Raw genomic sequence first — 18151 nt, 5'->3', positions numbered from 1 at the left:
AAAAGATACAAACACTTAACATAAGTAAAAAAAAGTAAGTGGAAAATTACTAGGGTATTTTAATAGTAAAAAGAAAGTACAAATTAAGAGATGACTTTCTTCTACAAACTTTACTTTCTTTAATATTTCTTCTCTTTATCTGTTACTATTACCTTTTTCATTTATTGTTAATAACCTCTAATTTTTCTTATTTAATTTATACGTTTCATTGTATACCCTTGTAATTTTCCACTTACTTTTTTTACTTATGTTAAGTGTTTGTACCTTTTCAAGCCCAGACGAAGCCTAGCAACGTGGGGTGAAACGTTGGCTCAAATAAAAGTACATAATATTACTTTTTAAGTTTAATTTCACCGCACCCGGACCATATTCCATTTATTAATATTAAAATATCTTTCTCATAATAAAATATATTAAAGTCAGGATATTCTCTTTTGATCCTTTTACAAAGCTAAGATACAAAGTCATTAAATGAAATGAGAATAAGAATTTTTATATTGAAAAGTTTATAGTAGATGAAATAATAAGAAATTGATTTAAAACAGTCATTGTACACTTTTAGCTAAGTAGTTAAAGTGAGAGCTGGAACAATTTTTAGAAAACAAACCTTGTTGACTCATTTGTAAAATATTTAAGATAAAATTATTTTATAATTAGAGAAAAGACCAGTATAAATGTATTTTCTTTTTTTGACACTTTATAAAGTGATTAGAGAGTCTATTAGTTCATTTTTATATAAATATTAATTTAAATAAAATTGTTTTTCAATACTATTATGTATTGAATTATAATGCTAGAACAGGGATTATTTATTCCAGGGATAATTTGACATTTATAATGATATTAGTTTTTTTAATTGATAATTGGTGCATTACACTTAACTAATCAACTCAAGTAGCAATACGAGGGGGTACGTCACTGCTCAAAATATCAGGTCAGTGATCATTAGGACGTGAATGCGGCTCTATAGTGCTGCACTCTGTGGCTTCGTTTTCTGTCATTTACTCTGTGCGGTACCGTGTATTGTTGGTGAATAGTTCGTGTTATTTTCTCATTTCAGTTGTACCAAAGGATATATGAACCGGAATTGAGGTAAATATATTTACTCTAGATATTTTATCACTATTATCATTTGGTAGAAATGATGAGTGTTTAAACTGCCACACCCATTGGTCGCAACCACCATTTTAACGTCAGTAAGGTTGTCATATAATCAATATAGTTTATAACTTCCTCAGTTTAGTTTATAATAATTAAAAATAATAAGAAATTCTCATTGAATCTTTGTTAGTTTTTAATTTGTTTGACAGCACTTGACAGGAAACGGTGACCCATTTGAAAATTCCCTTTTCATGGAATTAATGTTTAATTAAACTGAACCTTGTAAATATTTACATTATACATATTTTTGCTGGATTTTATACCTAGTTTCATAATTCCCATTTATTTGTGTATCGAATTAATTTAGTTCATTTAAGGTTCCATTTATTCTTTACTCGATTTCAAAGAAACTTTTTCAATTCTAGATAAAGTAAAGTCAATAACCAATCATGGATCAGATCACTCCCAAAGAGGTGAGGATCCTAGAAACTGCTGAAGATATACAGGAGAGGAGAGAGCAAGTTCTATCTCGATATGGCGAATTTAAATCTGAAGCCAGAGCGAAACGTCAGAAACTTGAGGATTCACGACGATTTCAGGTATTTCAACTTATGATAGCTTATATTTCTATCTAATTGTTTATTGATGAACATTTTTTGTGTCAATGTCAATTCAACGATAAAGTCAGTTGATAAGTACAACTTTTACATCTTAAATTGCCAAGTATTGTATTTAATTATTCAGAAAATTGCAGAGGACCTTAAATTTTAATGTTTTAAGAGCAAATATTTAAATCCTAATTACCTAGCTTTTTTAAAAAAAAAGTAAAAGTTCAAATTATTATTACAGTTTATATATAGTACCTATATACTATATTTCATTAATAGCTATACTTTATCAGCTGTAATATACTTAACTTTGTTGGAAATAGCTTACACAGTTTCCATTGTACTATCTGCTGCTATATTTTAATGTGCTTCTAACCTAATACGAACTCATGTATTCCCCACCATTTTATTAATTATTTTGAATCATGTTATCTGTTTACATATGTTGCATAATATTTTTTTCTATTTTTTTATTTTCACAACTTCTGTCATTTTTTTCATTGATTATTATTGCCCTGTGAAGTGAGCATATTTTTCAATGTCTGATGCTTTGGGTTGAAATTTTGATACAATATTAATTTTTCTCTATTCAAATTTAAAATGTAATTTTCTTAACTTGCATATCATTGTCCTTGTAAGTTGTACAAGGACCTTCTGAGGTGTATTTTATATCTCTTAAAAGCATAGCGAGTGGAAGTAAACTGCTGTAATCTATCTTACTCTATCCTGAAAGAAATTTTATGGTTTATTTGATCTAAACATATAAATATCAGTTTACAGAATTTAAAAATATTAACAGACCTCCTACTGAGTTGTCTGTAAAGGTTCAGTAGGTTATAGTAGTGATAATTTTATTTTCATATAAATAATCCTTACGACCCTTGTAACTACTGATATTAACCATTAATTGTGTCCTGTTTATATGATATGATTATCATATGATGTCATTAGTAGGCATCAGCCTGCTGGTTTCATATTAAGTTGGGCCTTAAGATATTACGCTTATTACAGATAAAATTATAAATTTAGTGATCCTACATATTTTTATTTATCATGACTGTTTGTGTGTAATCCTGTCACTGAAGACAGATATCTCATCTCTTTGTGCTTTATGAGGGATAGAGCATGTGAATGATTGATGTTTATACTCACACACCCTTTAAGTTCCTCAGTGACGATATTAGTGACAATTGACAACATTATTAACATTGTGTAAACTGTCATATGCTGTCATACTGGATTTGCTTAATAGTTGGTCATCTAACAACTATTCACAACTGCTTTAAACCTCATTGTGAATGGTCTATGCCTATCAATGCTCTTTCTGATGAAACATAGTTTGTTTAAAGTTTTTTTGTAAACTTCCTGGTATTCTCTTTAAACCATAATTGGCTGTGTCTATAATGGAGGAGATTTTCTGTTTCTCTTCTAAATTTATTTCTATTATTGTTTCTTTATTTAAATTTTGAGGTAAAGTATGTATTATACTGGTGTTAACCTTAAAATAGTATTATTCTGGTGTTAACCTTAAAATAGTATTATTCTGTTTTCTAATTATTTTATTTCATACACAAATTCTTTTTGCTTCAATTTATTGATCTCTACAATAATATGAAGTATGATTTTAATTTCTTTGATATTTCTGATACAATTTTTTTTATTATATGTTAAAATCAATCAGCGTTAATAGTTATTTATGAAAAAGTATTGTTTAATTTTTTGTGTTTTTTCAGTATTTTAAACGAGATGCCGATGAACTCGAATCATGGATACACGAAAAGTTGCAGGCTGCATCTGACGAAAGTTATAAAGATCCAACCAACTTACAGGTATTTTGTTATTAAAAAACAAATTAATGATTTAGAATTTTAATTAGATCTTATAGTTTGTCTTCTGTACCTATCAATATTGATATTTTTTTCTAAAGGGTTCTCATCATTTTTGTTTTTATTTTAAGGCTAAGATTCAGAAACATTTAGCTTTTGAAGCTGAAGTGGCTGCACACAGTAATGCCATAGTAATACTTGACAACACTGGCATGGAGATGATTAACCAGGGGCATTATGCTAGTGAGGTCATTCGCAAAAGGCTAGGTAAAATGTCCAATCTCTTAAGTTTTATTTAAAATTAGATATATTTATTTATTTTATAATATATTAGACATTCAGAATTGAAGGGACACAACTAAAAAAAAATTTTTTTGTAAGAATGATCATAGGACAATCTAAATTGTAAATAGGGGTCTTTCCTATACATATTGCTGATGAAATATCTGTTGTTTCTATTGGTTTGTTTTGAGGATTTTTTTAGGTATGGTTGAAAAGTGTGTGGTAAGATATAAAATTCCTGGTATTAAATAGTTTGTGGTATGTCCCTCTTTCATTCTGGATATATTTTTTAAAATTGTAGATGTGTACCTTAACATTTTAGCCATAAAAACATGGGATGCTTCTTACACCAATGAACCTTACATACTAAAAATCCATCTTAGAGATTTATGATCTGATTAGCCTTTTTGGTCCTTTCTTTTGTTTGTTATTTATTTTATATTATTTTCTTTTTTAAATGGTTTTTTAAATTAGTAAATCGTATAAATGACCATATGATTTTTTATGTAATAAAAATTCAACAATAAAATTAAATTAATAGCTACTAACTTATTTTGGTTCTGAAAGACCTTGTGTTTACTATATGACCAATTATTGTAATTTTTTACCAATTATGTTATAATGAATTTAGAGCAGATATTCTATATTATTGCTGTGGTATCACTGTATTCATTGCTAAATGCATTTTGTTTGGAAAAAAAAAAAGCTATTCCATTTCATTATAAGAATTTTTAAATGGAGGTTTAAAAATTGATTCTGATTATTTTTAAACAATGATTTCAGAAATTGATTTCAAGTGAGCCTTAAAATGAAATACTTGCTTAATATTGCTAATAAACTTGAAATATTTGCTTCAGGATATTTCACTGATTAGAATCACAATGCAATTAATTATATGCTCTGTAGCAATATGCTAGCTGCTAAGCACTAATGTTCTTATGCTCTGGAATATAAATATTAATGAAGTGGTTTTATGCTTATTACTTCATTTTAGAATATTTTTCAACCATTGTTAGAATAATTAGCTTTTTTTAAAGGAAATTTACTTACCTATTTCAGTGGGATTGATTTTTAGGTTCATAGGAGTTCCTAAAAGTTAAATGAATGTCCATAAAACTGACATTTCTGAAGAACCTCACTGTTGAGGAAAGACAAACTGTAATCAATAACTATTATGGTTGAATTTTTTTTTTTTGCAATCACTTAAGGAAGCCATTCCAATTTAAACTACAGTTGTTCTGTTGCAGAAACAGTTATTTATTTATTTATTATTTTGTAAATAACTTAAAATAAGCTAGGACAATTAATTATTCATATCCCCATTTTTGAAAATATATCAGTTTTCTGGTTGGGGTGTGATATGTATTTAATGTTATTTAATTTTAATTCTTAATAGTATCTGTTGAATGTCTTATTTTTAGATGAACTTCATCAACTTTGGGATCTACTTCTATCAAAGCTTGCTGAGAAAGGTATGAAGCTTCAACAAGCTCTTGTTCTTGTTCAGTTTTTGAGACAGTGTGATGAAGTCATGTTTTGGATCAAAGATAAGGTATCTTAATTCTTTTTTTTATAGGACTTAATTATCACTTGTGTAATTACGTTTTATTGACTGATATTTTGTCTGTTTAAGGAAATGTTTGTAACAACTGATGAGTTCGGACAAGACTTGGAACATGTTGAAGTACTTCAGAGGAAGTTTGATGAATTTCAAAAAGATATGGCCTCTCAGGAATACCGGGTCACTGAAGTTAATGAGCTAGCAGATAAACTTGTTACTGATGGGCACCCTGAAAAGGAAACTATTCTGAAACGTAAAGAGGTTGGTTTTGTTAATATTATTTATTATTCATTTCTTTTTGAATTTTATTTAAAATATGTATTTATGTTTTGTTTGCTATACCATAATCTTATTATTCTTGCCTAGGAACTTAATGAAGCCTGGTCAAGGCTGAAGCAACAGGCCTTAATGAGGCAAGAAAAATTATTTGGTGCTCATGAAATCCAACGTTTGAATCGTGATGCTGATGAAACAGTTGCTTGGATTGCTGAAAAAGATGTTGTTCTTTCATCTGATGACTATGGTCGTGATCTAGCTAGTGTTCAAACACTACAAGTAATTTATAAATTTCATTAATTCTTTCAGTTATTATTTATTTTTATATTAGTACAAAATTAATGGTATTACATTATTGTAGAGAAAACATGAGGGCGTAGAGCGAGACTTAGCCGCTCTCGAAGATAAGGTATCAACTTTAGGCAAAGAAGCAGATAGGCTTTGTGCCATCCATGCTGACCATGCGGAACAAATCCAGGCTAAAAGGGCTGAAATTGTTTCATATTGGGAGCGATTAACCGCAAAAGCCAAAGTAAGTTTTATAATTATATTTAAAAGTTGTCATTTACACATTATTAAAAAGCTTTAAATTATTACTTTTCAGAACTTTTTGTAAAAAGAATGTATTTTCATGTAAATGTATGGCGTATATTTTACACAATAATAATGAAACTAAGTTAGTCTGTAGGGTCAGTTATTTATTAATTAAAATACAGTTGAAAGTAACTTTTATTTTCTATAGTAAGTCATTTAAAATAAAAAAAGTGTAGTACATGGATTAAATTAATAAAAATAAGATGCAGTTCATGGAATCTCATAATAAAAATAAGCCATTACTTTTTAATTAGATACCTCTTATAGTGAAAGAGATTAAAATGTAAATGGAACAGGGCAAATATTTTAATTAGTAATTATAACTGAAAATGGAACAGGGCAACTATTTTAATCAGAAATTAAAACAGAAAAGTCAAGTTAGTTTATTTAAGATAAGAAGAATAATGAAATGGAATGTGATAAAAGTATCCTTGAAGTTACTGAAATTATCATTTTATTATTTTTTTTTTATTTATTTAAATATTATTATATTTAGTTATGTATATTATTTTTCAAATTTATTTTATTTTTTATATAGATGTAAAAAATAAATTGTTTTTATTGTTTTAGGAAAGAAGACAAAAACTTGATGAGTCTTATTATTTGCATAGATTTTTGGCTGATTTTAGAGACTTGATATCATGGATTAATGATATGAAAGCTATTATTTCTGCTGATGAACTGGCAAAAGATGTTGCAGGTGCTGAAGCATTGCTTGAAAGACATCAAGAGCACAAAGTACATATTATAATGGTTTGTTTACTGTGAAACATCAGTAATTTTATTGAATTTTATCAATTTATTTCAATATTACAGGGTGAAATTGATGCTAGAGAGGACAGTTTCCGATCTACTGCAGAAGCAGGAGAATTGTTACTTGAAAGAAATCATTACGCTTCTTCTGAAGTCAAAGAAAAGTTATTAATGCTCGAATCAGAAAAAGCAGCATTGATTTCGCTGTGGAATGAAAGAAGATTGCTGAACGAACAGTGCATGGATCTTCAGTTATATTACCGGGACACTGAGCAAGCAGATACATGGATGGCTAAACAGGAGGTATCTCTTATTGTTTCTTTTGCATGGAATATATTTTAAAAATGTCTTCCTTAAATTAAAAAAATTATTAACTTTGTTTTAAAAGTATATGCTCAGTGGAGTACTTAAATACCATACCACTTTTTTTTTCTTAGGCTTTCCTTGCTAATGACGACTTGGGTGACTCATTAGATTCTGTTGAAGCTTTGATAAAGAAACATGAAGACTTCGAGAAATCATTGGCTGCTCAAGAAGAGAAGATCAAGGCTCTAGATGAATTTGCTACTAAACTCATTGAAGGGCAGCATTATGCCGCTGATGAAGTTGCTCAGAGGAGGTCATTGGTACAAATTTTTTTCCATTTTTTATATCAGCTCATTTGTATTATATGTTTATTCAATTTATTTATTTAATATTATCTGCTAGCTCTTGGAACGGAGGTCTGCTTTACTTGACAAGTCAGCTGAAAGAAGAGCTATTTTAGATGATTCATTTAGACTTCAACAGTTTGAACGTGACTGTGATGAAACTAAAGGGTGGATCAATGAAAAATTGAAGTTTGCTACTGATGACAGTTATCTGGTAAATTATTTTCAGTCATTTGATTTTGTTTTATTCATTTGTTACTTACAAAAATAAAGTTAGTTCACTTGTTACTTCATTTTATGTATTATGAGTATAATTTCATTCTAGGATCCCACTAATCTAAATGGTAAAGTTCAGAAACAGCAAAATTTTGAACAAGAGCTCAACGCTAACACTTCCCGGATGGAAGAAATAACCAGCACGGGTCAAGAACTGATTGAATCTAACCATTATGCTTCTGGTGCGTTGCTACTTAGGAAATTAATTAATCACAAAACTGCTGCTATAAAATCTATTTATTTTGTTGTTATTGATTGATAAAACTTGTATTGTAGATCGTATCCAGACAAGGATGGATGAAATAATTCAACTTTGGGAAGTTCTTGTAGCTGCTACTGAAAAGAAGGGCTCAAAACTTCAAGAAGCTTCACAACAACAACAGTTTAACAGAACAGTTGAAGATATTGAATTGTGGTTTGCAGAAATTGAAGGACAGCTTCATAGTGAAGACTATGGAAAGGTAATTGAAGGTTTTTTTTTGATAAATTAATTGTAATAATAGAGGAATTCGTACAACTTATGCTAAATATTTATCATATACAATTAAATTAGATCAAATTTTTTAATAAACCTATGTACTAAAGTAAGGCTATCCATTTTTCTTTAAACAAGTTTTGCAAGTTCATGTACTTGATAGATCCCATTTCTCTTAAAATAAAAAATATTTATTTATTAAAAAGAAATATGCTGACAGGGCTGCGAAATGATAAAAAAGTGTGGTAAAAACCTCATAATAACCTCCCTGAGTGTACAGTGTATAAGAAATTAGTACAAATTTGAGTAGATCATGGAATTGATCAGTCAATTGTGCTATAAGCTGTATTTAGCAACCAAATGCCAAATAAATTGATTGACTAACGCACTTAGTAAGTTCGACACATTTAATAGAGGTTTCGTGAATACCCCATGTTGATTTTAACAGTTTTTGTGATAATATTAATTTTGCTGTTCATACTGTAACTTATTGTTCATCCTGATTTTATTCTTCAAAAATAATGCCTTAAATTCATATTCATCAATTTTATTTATTTAGAAACCACTCATCTTTTGTTTATTTTTTTTTTTATATTCTAGCAGCACAATATTTCAATAATAAAATGAAGTATTTGTTGATCTGATTAAACTTTAAAGGTATAATAGAATCAAGCAAGAAAACTGATATAACTAAACAAGTAATATATCATAAATTATCTCCATGCATGCTAGAAAAGGTTTTTAGAAATTAAAAAGAAAGAAGGTTTAGGTTAATAATTAATTAAAACAAGCAATGGAAATAAAGTAATAAATCTGTTTCTCAGATAACTGTTCGTAAGAGCCATTATTATTTAAAATCCTGACCATAATAATTTTATGGTATGCCAATTTTTCTCTGCAAAAGAAATTGATTCTGGGTACAATCATTAGACATAATGAAAAAAATTTTGTTCAAACTGGATACTTAAACAAATATCTAGTTTCAGTTTTATTTTTGAAATTTTGAGTCTTTGTTTTTACAGTAATTACTTCATAAGCTACTTTCATTAAACTAGTTCATTTCTTTAGAGGTTATTCCTTGATGATCATTCACAGTATAAATACAATTGAAGGTATAATTAAAAACATGTTCTTATAGTTTCATTAAAAATATTTGATTATTTTTTAGGATTTAACTAGTGTCCAAAATCTACAAAAGAAGCATGCTTTGCTGGAAGCTGATGTTGGTGCCCATCAAGATCGAATCGAAGGCATTAGGGTTGCTGCTAGTCAGTTCGTCGAAAAGGGACATTTTGATGCCGACAATATTAAAGCAAAACAGGTATGTCATGTTATTTTTTAATCGCTAATTCTTTACCTAATTATTAACAATAATAAAAATTATCATTTTATTGTAAATAGACTGAAATTTGACTTATATTCAGGTTAGCCACTTTAGACAGTCTCGTATCATATTTTTTTACTAAAAGTATATCGGGAGTACAGCTTTTGGTGTTCAATGCCATGTTCATCAATTTTAGAATAAATTTTTGTAACACATTGTTACATTATTTTATTACAATTTGTCGTACCTATTGTCGTAATTTTAATGTTTTTCTCCATTTTTCAGGACATCATTAATTTGTAAATATTAATTCATCATCGATTGCTACCTAAAATTTGTTTGCAATTAAAAATATGTCTGGTTTATCATTTTTTTATTATTTTATTATATACTCTAATTCACTAATGACTCTACTTATGGTTGGAGAGACATCCTCATCTCAACACCACATACTAAATTCAGAGCTTTTATATAACTGAAAATTCCAATTACAAAAATATTTTTAGTAGCAACAGAGGATGAATTAATATATTCGAATTAATGACATTCTCCAAAACGGAGGAAACGATCAATGCTATGATTTTGTATTGATAATTTGCATGACAAATATATAAAATTGTAATTTCATAATATAACGATGTATTATAATAATCATTTTATTCTGAAATTGTTAAATAGAGGCAAATATGGTACTGTTCACTGAAAGCTGTTCTCTCAATATGCTTTAATTCTAAAATATGATATATCTTTGATAGATAACCTGAATTTAAACATTATTAATGAAGTACACTTATAATGTTATGAATAATAAATTATTCTTTATGTTTGACTATGTTATGGAAGATAAAGTATTAGTATAATTCTTACTTCTTAAAAATTATATTTATTAAAAAGTTTTTCTGCTAAAAATTATAATTTCTTTATTGATATTAAATCCTCGTGTTTTCTATTAATTTAACTTATCTATTTATCTCAGGAGTCGGTAACAGAACGCTACGCAGCTTTGCAAAAGCCAATGAGCATTAGAAAACAAAAACTTCTCGACTCTTTGCAAGTCCAGCAGCTTTACAGGGACATAGAAGACGAAGAAGCTTGGATCAGAGAGAAGGAACCTGTTGCCGCTTCTACCAACAGAGGTATTTGTTACGGAATAAGTAATATTTTATTAGCTTTATAGTATTTTTTTTTTACAATTTTTGCTATTTTGAATTATGGTTTTACTTCAATAAAATCAGGATATGAGGTTGGAATTAATTTTTTGTTTTTATCAAAATTTTTTTTAAAATTTTCATAATGTTACTTACGCAGTAGTTACCTATTTTCTAAAGTGTACTAATGGCATAAATCAGAATAGGTTTACCAACTTAATATTATTATGTAATAATATATTAGTAGCTTGAAATAAGTAATTGTTAGAAGTTAAAGAGAATAATGTCACCCGTAACAGTGTTGTGTTTTCATATATAAAACAATTTATTGTGTAAAGAATTATATTTTATCTGAAATTTAAATCATAAAAACATTTAACATATGATTATGAAAGTTCTTTGTTAAAGTAAGTTATAAGAAATTATATACTGAAGATAAGAATTAGTAAGTGAAATTTTGTTGGCTTTTAATTTTTTAAACTCAAACTTAAAATCTAAATATTTTTATTTTTAGAATTACAATTCGATTATTTATACTGAACTCTTCATTATTGATACTCAAGCTTTACTTTTTGATGGTTTTAATGTATGTTCATGTGTGTTTTCTTATTTTATTGTAGTTTTGTTGATAACATTTAGATCATATTATCTTATATTAGGTCAGTGATTGTTAAGAAATGATATTCTATCTTATTTGACAACTGTCTAATCTTACTTTATTTAGGACGAGACTTAATTGGAGTACAAAATTTAATGAAGAAGCATCAAGCAGTCCTTGCTGAAATAAATAATCATGAGAGTAGAATTGCTGCTGTAGATCAGGCAGCACACCAAATGATTGAAGAAGAGCACTTTGCAATGGAAGATATCAAGCGAAGAATACAGGAATTGGACAGCCATTGGAACCAACTGAAAGAAAAGGCTTTGCAGGTCAGTAGATTAATTTCCTTCCTCTTACCTAATTGTTAATTTATCATTTTCTTGGATCTCTTAAAAAAAAAAATATTAAAATTATGTTTTGATAAGCTATTGTATTTATAGAGGAAACAAGATCTCGAGGATTCTCTCCAAGCTCATCAATATTTTGCTGATGCCAATGAAGCAGAGTCTTGGATGAAAGAAAAAGAACCCATGGTTGTGAATCAAGACTTTGGAAAGGATGAGGATTCTGCAGAAGCGCTACTCAAGAAACATGAAGCCTTGGTTTCTGATTTAGAAGCTTTTGGAAACACAATTACATCACTTAAAGAACAGGCAGAATCGTGCAGGGTATTTCAGTTTTTATTACTATTTTTTTTGTCACGTGTTTAGTTACTGCCTTGTTAAAATGTTTTATTATATAAAATGTTGAGAATCATAGTGATGAAACTACAAATCATAATTTTTAAGTTAAGAAAATTAAATGACAGAATAATTCCTCTTATATGTTCATAAGTGGCAAAAGTTTATTTCAACTCCTCTGTATTATAGAGTAACTGTATATAGAGTAACATATGTAATGAGTAAGGAGAACAAAATTAATTAAGATTAAGATAACCTCAGGTCAATTTTGATTGAATGTCTAGTAAATAGGCTAAAATATAATGAGGAAAAAAGGATAAGGGAAGTTATTGCCTTCTGGATTTAGTTTATATTTTTTCTAAAGTTTGATGAGCTCCTTATTCAGACTTAAATAATTATGATTCTCTACAGGTGATACGAACTTTAAGAAATTCAAATAATTTGTTTTATTTTAATAATAAAAATAAAATTTGTTGATTTAATAGTCTCTTTAACTCTTAATAATTGTTCTGTTTTAGAATTTTTCCGTTTTATCTAATCATATTATAGTAAGAATATTTATTGACATTTTTGTTTTTTAAATATACAGAACCTGTATTTTGCTCTTTTGGTTTTTATAATTCAGTTATAGGTCTGATTGTTGTATATAAATGCCATATGACATATTTTTATTGAACTTTATTATTATGCACTATTTCTATTTTTTTTAGCAACAAGAAACACCAGTTATTGATGTCACTGGCAAAGAATGTGTTATGGCTTTGTATGATTACACAGAGAAATCTCCTCGTGAAGTATCCATGAAAAAAGGAGATGTTCTTACTCTTCTCAATTCCAATAACAAGGTAGGCAAAGTTTAAGTACATTTCATACAATCAAGATTGAAGTTCTATGTAGTTTTAATTTATAATGTCATAGTTGATTTGAAATACTTTTTTTTTCTGAACTATTAAGGTAGCATTTATTAAGAATAATCTTATGTAGATATTTTTTTTATTATTTCTATCTGCCTTAATTGTGTATAAGTATGTTTTTTGGGTATTATTACATTCTATTAAGGTTGTCAATCAGTATTCGTTTGTTTGTTTATTGGCACGACTGACCATGGAGGTCCAAGGCCTCGTGTGATGTACTTAAGAAATACATCGTGCGTTTATTGATGTGATTTTCATATAGGCTGGGTCCGTCACTCTCACGCCTATTTTTGTGAGTGCCACCCATTGGCTAGCGGGCCTCACAAATGCCCAGGGGGAGATTGTTAGTGAGTATTGTATAATTTAATGCTTGAAAAAATCCCAGGTAGGGCACGTTACCACACTGCTACCGTCATCCCCGTCATTCAGCATTAGTTTTAATTATTATTATTATTAGGTATTTTGTTCTTATTTTAGAATATATATATATTTTTTTCCCTTAGGATTGGTGGAAAGTAGAAGTGAATGACAGACAAGGATTTGTTCCTGCAGCGTATGTGAAAAAGATGGAAGCTGGACTGACTGCATCTCAGCAAAATCTAGCTGATGGTAGTTCTATTTCAGCTCGACAAGCGCAGATTGATGGTCAATACAAGAATTTACTGGATATGGCCAAAGAAAGACAAAATAAGCTGAACGAGACTGTCAAAGCATATGTTCTTGTCAGGGAAGCAGCTGAACTTGCCACCTGGATTAAGGACAAAGTAATTTTAAAAAAATTTTCAAATTTCTTTAAAATCTAACTGAGTATGATTCAGAATTTTAAAATACTTTTATGTTTTAGGAAAACCATGCCCAGGTTCAGGATATTGGGGAAGATCTTGAACAAGTTGAAGTGATGCAAAAGAAATTTGATGATTTCCAGTCAGACTTAAAAGCCAATGAAGTACGCCTCGCTGAAATGAATGAAATAGCTGTGCAAATGATGACTTTAGGACAAACTGAAGCAGCCGTGAAGATTCAGACACAACTTCAGGTATTTTTATGAATACATTGTGGGATTCAAACAACTTATGCTCTACAGTTACCAAAAATTTCTATTTATTTCATATATGTTTAAAACAAGTTTTGTGTGTGACTGATTATATTTAACTTTAAAAAAAAATCTCTTTTAACTGTCCAGTTCTGTCTGGTGAGCCGGGGCTACCCCATTTTTTTTTTTTTTTTTTAATGATTGGTATTTTATATTGAAAGATTTTCTTAATATTTATTATTTACAGGAACTGAATGAGAAATGGACATCCTTGCAACAGTTGACCAAAGAGAGAGCAACCCAGTTAGGTTCTGCTCATGAGGTTCAGAGATTCCATAGAGATGTTGATGAAACTAAAGATTGGATTCAAGAGAAGGATGAAGCTTTGAATAATGATGACCTAGGAAAAGATCTTAGAAGTGTACAGGCTTTACAGAGGAAGCATGAAGGACTCGAGAGGGATCTAGCAGCTTTAGGCGATAAGGTTAACACATTTTTAATTATTACTTAGTTTAATTTAACAAACTGGATGAATGTTCATAGTCTTTATATGTCTCATAATCTGCGTATTTTCTATTAAATTAAATTTCAATTCATGAATCAAATAATTTTTATAGGTTTTTTTTTTTGTTAAGAAAGTATTTTTGTTTTTAAATAGATCCGCCAGTTAGATGAAACAGCAAATCGACTAATGCAGAACCATCCAGAAACTGCTGAACAAACATATGCTAAACAGAAAGACATTAATGAAGAATGGACTCAGCTGACTGCTAAAGCTAACTCAAGAAAAGAAAAGTTACTCGATTCGTATGACTTGCAAAGATTCTTATCTGATTACAGAGATTTGATGTCTTGGATTAATTCAATGATGGGTCTCGTTTCAAGCGATGAACTTGCATCTGATGTTACAGGAGCTGAGGCTCTGCTAGAAAGGCACCAGGTAATTATAGCTTATTCTAGCTCTGTATAGTTTTTATATTATAATTATTTTTATATTATTATTATGTATAGTTATCATTATTATTACATATGTCTGAAGTAGGATTTATGTTGTGTATCCTCAATTTTATATTAAATCAAAATATATCTTTTATGGAATTTAAAACAAAATTTAAAGTTTAATAAATTTAATATTTTAGTCAGTTCACTTTTTATGATTTCTGGGAAATTTAACCATCCTGACAAAATAATTAAAGATAACTAACTTAAATTGTTCTAAATTAAGAAAATTTATAAAATATAATGAAGCTTAGTAAACCGACTCAACTGATTAGGAGTGGGGCTTTAGTTCTAAAAGTAATATTGCCTGCGGTATTACACATTACTAAATGCAGCTTCTAAAGAAAAGTATAGATGTAACTAGATTTGTAAACTTTTTAATGACTATGCATTTTAATTTGATTTTCCCATTTTATCTGATTTAAATTTTGTACCCCATGATTATTAGTAGTTGATTACTTCTATTCTATAGTTACTAATATTTATCGATAACTTACTGTTAGCAAAAAGGTAACCTACCTACAAAACTAAATTTTACAAGGGACTTAAAATTGCTGTCGCTTCTGTAAGATTTAGTTTAAAGATGTTTATTTTATTTTCTAATTAGGGATTTATATGTTACTGTAAAATATTATAATGACTTACCTAATAAATTTTAGAAGTTATCTGCAGACATATTAATGAAAAAAAATTAATTTTTATATTATCAACATAAATTATGATTAACAGTTAATTTTAATTGGGTTAAGAAAATATTTCTTTTTCTAGAATTATCGTTCAGAGATAGATGCACGCTATGGCGTAACTCAGGTACCTTTATATAAACGCCAATGTTTTTTTTTGTTTTATTTAATAAATGAACATTTTAGACTTAACTGCGATTGTTTTTTTTTTCTTTTTCTGATTAACATTGAGTATTATACTAATATAATTGATTTTATTTATTATTAGGTTTTTTTTTTCAAACTTTGATTAAACAGAATTGTTTTCTTTAATTGTTTCATGTTTTTTCCCTTATAGGTGTGATTTTAGATTTTCCACTTTATTTTATTTTTTATGTTGATGGCAAATCTTTTTCCTACTTTCCCCAGCTGTAACTTTTACCTTGAAGTTATTGTACTAAATTATGATATAAGTTATAAGATGAAGCTTTAACAACTTAACTAAAGCTTTATTTTGGTTAACTTTTCTTTTATTTTTGTTTAAAAAGTTCAATACTATTGAATGTTATCTCATTATTTTTATTTCATTTTTCTGTTTAGGAGCATCGGACAGAGATCGATGCTAGGACTGGTACATTCATAGCTTTCGAGTCATTTGGTCAACAATTACTCCAAAGCGGTCACTATGCAAGTGTTGAAATTCAAGAGAAGTTGGAAAGTATGAATGAAGCTCGTCAAGAACTAGAGAAGTTAGTGTTTATATTTTTAAATATTTGAATCTTAAAGGAATATTTCAGTGTCATAGTTTTTTATATATTTAATCTTGAGTAAACATTCTATAAATTTATTTTCCTTTAGAGCCTGGATTGCAAGACGAATGCAATTGGATCAATGTTTAGAACTTCAGTTATTTTATCGAGACTGCGAACAAGCAGAAAATTGGATGTCTGCGAGGGAAGCTTTCTTGTCTGCTGAAGAGGTCGATTCCAAAGGAGATAATGTTGAAGCATTGATAAAGAAACACGAAGATTTTGACAAAGCTATCAATGCTCATGTAATATAATTATTTAAACAATAATCTTGAAATTGTATTAATTTAAATATTGAGGGACTGGTCCATTTTGGTTAGCTTGTCATTTTTAACTTTCTTTCACATGAAAGTATTAATTAGCTTAAAGATTAACTTAATTGTCCCTGCATATTTATTTATGAATTAAGTCTAATTATTTGTGTCATTGAATTATTTAGGTATGTCCTTTCTTTTTTTTCAACAGTGTTTTAGTAATTTAATTACAAGTATAATTACACAGGTATGCAAAATGGAACTTTTTGAAATTTTATTTAATAATTTTGACTAATCTTTATGTTTTTTTTTGTGTTGGAAACTTCGTTTTCTTCTATCCATTTTTAACATTAATGTTTTCTTATTTTCGATAAATTACTTTAATATTTTATCTGAAAAGCCCAATATCATTGGTCTACAGTACAAGAGTTTTTAAATTTCATTTGATAATTTTTGCTGACCTTTATGTTTGTCTCACTTGTCGGGAAGAGTTTGCTTGCTTTCGTTACTTGAAACATTTATTACTCGTATATACTTTTACCTAATTCAATGGTTTTAATGCCTTTGGAAAGAAGAGTTTTCTCTCTTTCTGATGATAACAATAAAGTATAGATTTGCTGAGTTTAAGGGCAATAAAGGTTATTTAACATATATTTATACAATTGTAGGTACATTGTTTCATATCTCTCCTTAAAATTAATCTCGTTGGGTCTGATTGATGGCATTTGGTGTTCTATAAAGTACTTTTGATGCTATAAAAATTTGATGTTGATTAGTTGAGTACCCTAGGTGCTACTAAAATTTATTTTGATTTTTGTACTACAGAAGTGGTGTTATATATCTTGATTTTACTAAACATATGCATGCTATGATATAAAGCGGAGTTCATTTACAGTTTCAGCACCCCGAAAGACATAATGATTATTCAAAAGTATCAAATCAAATTTTTGGTTGTCGATCTGTATTATTTATACTTGATAGTAAACAGAAATATTTTTCTTTTAAGTATTAGATTTATCTAGTGGATTATTCTTTTTCCAGGCCTAAGTGATCAGAATTTTTTGTTTCAAAGTGATCAGAATATTAATATTAGTAAAGTATCCTTTATTCTTAGTTTCTCTAACTTTTTTTCTCTGTTTGTTATTTTACAATTTTTTTTTTTTAACAATTCTATTTTAATATGGTACAGATCAGAGTTGGGCAACTATGAAGCTAATAGCTAAAATTGTCATGGATACGATATTTATTTATCAATGATTCATTCATGAATAAGGATCGCATCCATTGCAATTTTAGTTATTAGTTTCAACTATAACTAATTTTTG

The 18151-nt window shown here is 28.4% G+C and overlaps 1 protein-coding gene across 5 annotated transcripts in view; it reads left to right on the top strand.

The window, feature by feature from the left end:
• The first annotated feature begins 932 nt into the window (after window positions 1–932).
• alpha-Spec (alpha spectrin) overlaps window positions 933–18151 on the top strand; it is a 29399-nt gene continuing 12180 nt past the window's right edge. For 2 of the 5 annotated variants that reach the window (XM_014436489.3, XM_014436476.2), the window contains exons 1-26: window positions 933–1092; window positions 1527–1700; window positions 3443–3538; window positions 3667–3802; window positions 5239–5369; window positions 5451–5639; window positions 5745–5933; window positions 6016–6186; window positions 6819–6986; window positions 7065–7304; window positions 7439–7627; window positions 7710–7865; window positions 7977–8109; window positions 8204–8388; window positions 9571–9723; window positions 10703–10862; window positions 11599–11804; window positions 11916–12143; window positions 12866–13000; window positions 13573–13833; window positions 13914–14105; window positions 14350–14586; window positions 14761–15042; window positions 15870–15911; window positions 16364–16512; window positions 16622–16817. In XM_014436489.3, coding sequence (XP_014291975.1) covers window positions 1551–1700; window positions 3443–3538; window positions 3667–3802; window positions 5239–5369; window positions 5451–5639; window positions 5745–5933; window positions 6016–6186; window positions 6819–6986; window positions 7065–7304; window positions 7439–7627; window positions 7710–7865; window positions 7977–8109; window positions 8204–8388; window positions 9571–9723; window positions 10703–10862; window positions 11599–11804; window positions 11916–12143; window positions 12866–13000; window positions 13573–13833; window positions 13914–14105; window positions 14350–14586; window positions 14761–15042; window positions 15870–15911; window positions 16364–16512; window positions 16622–16817 — 4374 coding nt within the window. In that variant the 5' untranslated portion in view covers window positions 933–1092; window positions 1527–1550. Of the gene's footprint in view, window positions 1093–1235; window positions 1384–1526; window positions 1701–3442; window positions 3539–3666; window positions 3803–5238; window positions 5370–5450; window positions 5640–5744; window positions 5934–6015; window positions 6187–6818; window positions 6987–7064; window positions 7305–7438; window positions 7628–7709; window positions 7866–7976; window positions 8110–8203; window positions 8389–9570; window positions 9724–10702; window positions 10863–11598; window positions 11805–11915; window positions 12144–12865; window positions 13001–13572; window positions 13834–13913; window positions 14106–14349; window positions 14587–14760; window positions 15043–15869; window positions 15912–16363; window positions 16513–16621; window positions 16818–18151 lie in introns of those variants that run through there. The other 3 variants (XM_067046504.1, XM_067046503.1, XM_014436483.2) reach the window with 2 other exon arrangements.

Source organism: Halyomorpha halys, unplaced genomic scaffold (assembly GCF_000696795.3).
Source record: "Halyomorpha halys isolate HHAL.00 unplaced genomic scaffold, Hhal_1.1 Scaffold51.1, whole genome shotgun sequence".
NCBI lineage: Eukaryota > Metazoa > Arthropoda > Insecta > Hemiptera > Pentatomidae > Halyomorpha > Halyomorpha halys.
The sequence above is the reverse complement of the archived record's forward strand: the minus strand, read 5'-3'. Positions and strand labels throughout refer to the sequence as shown.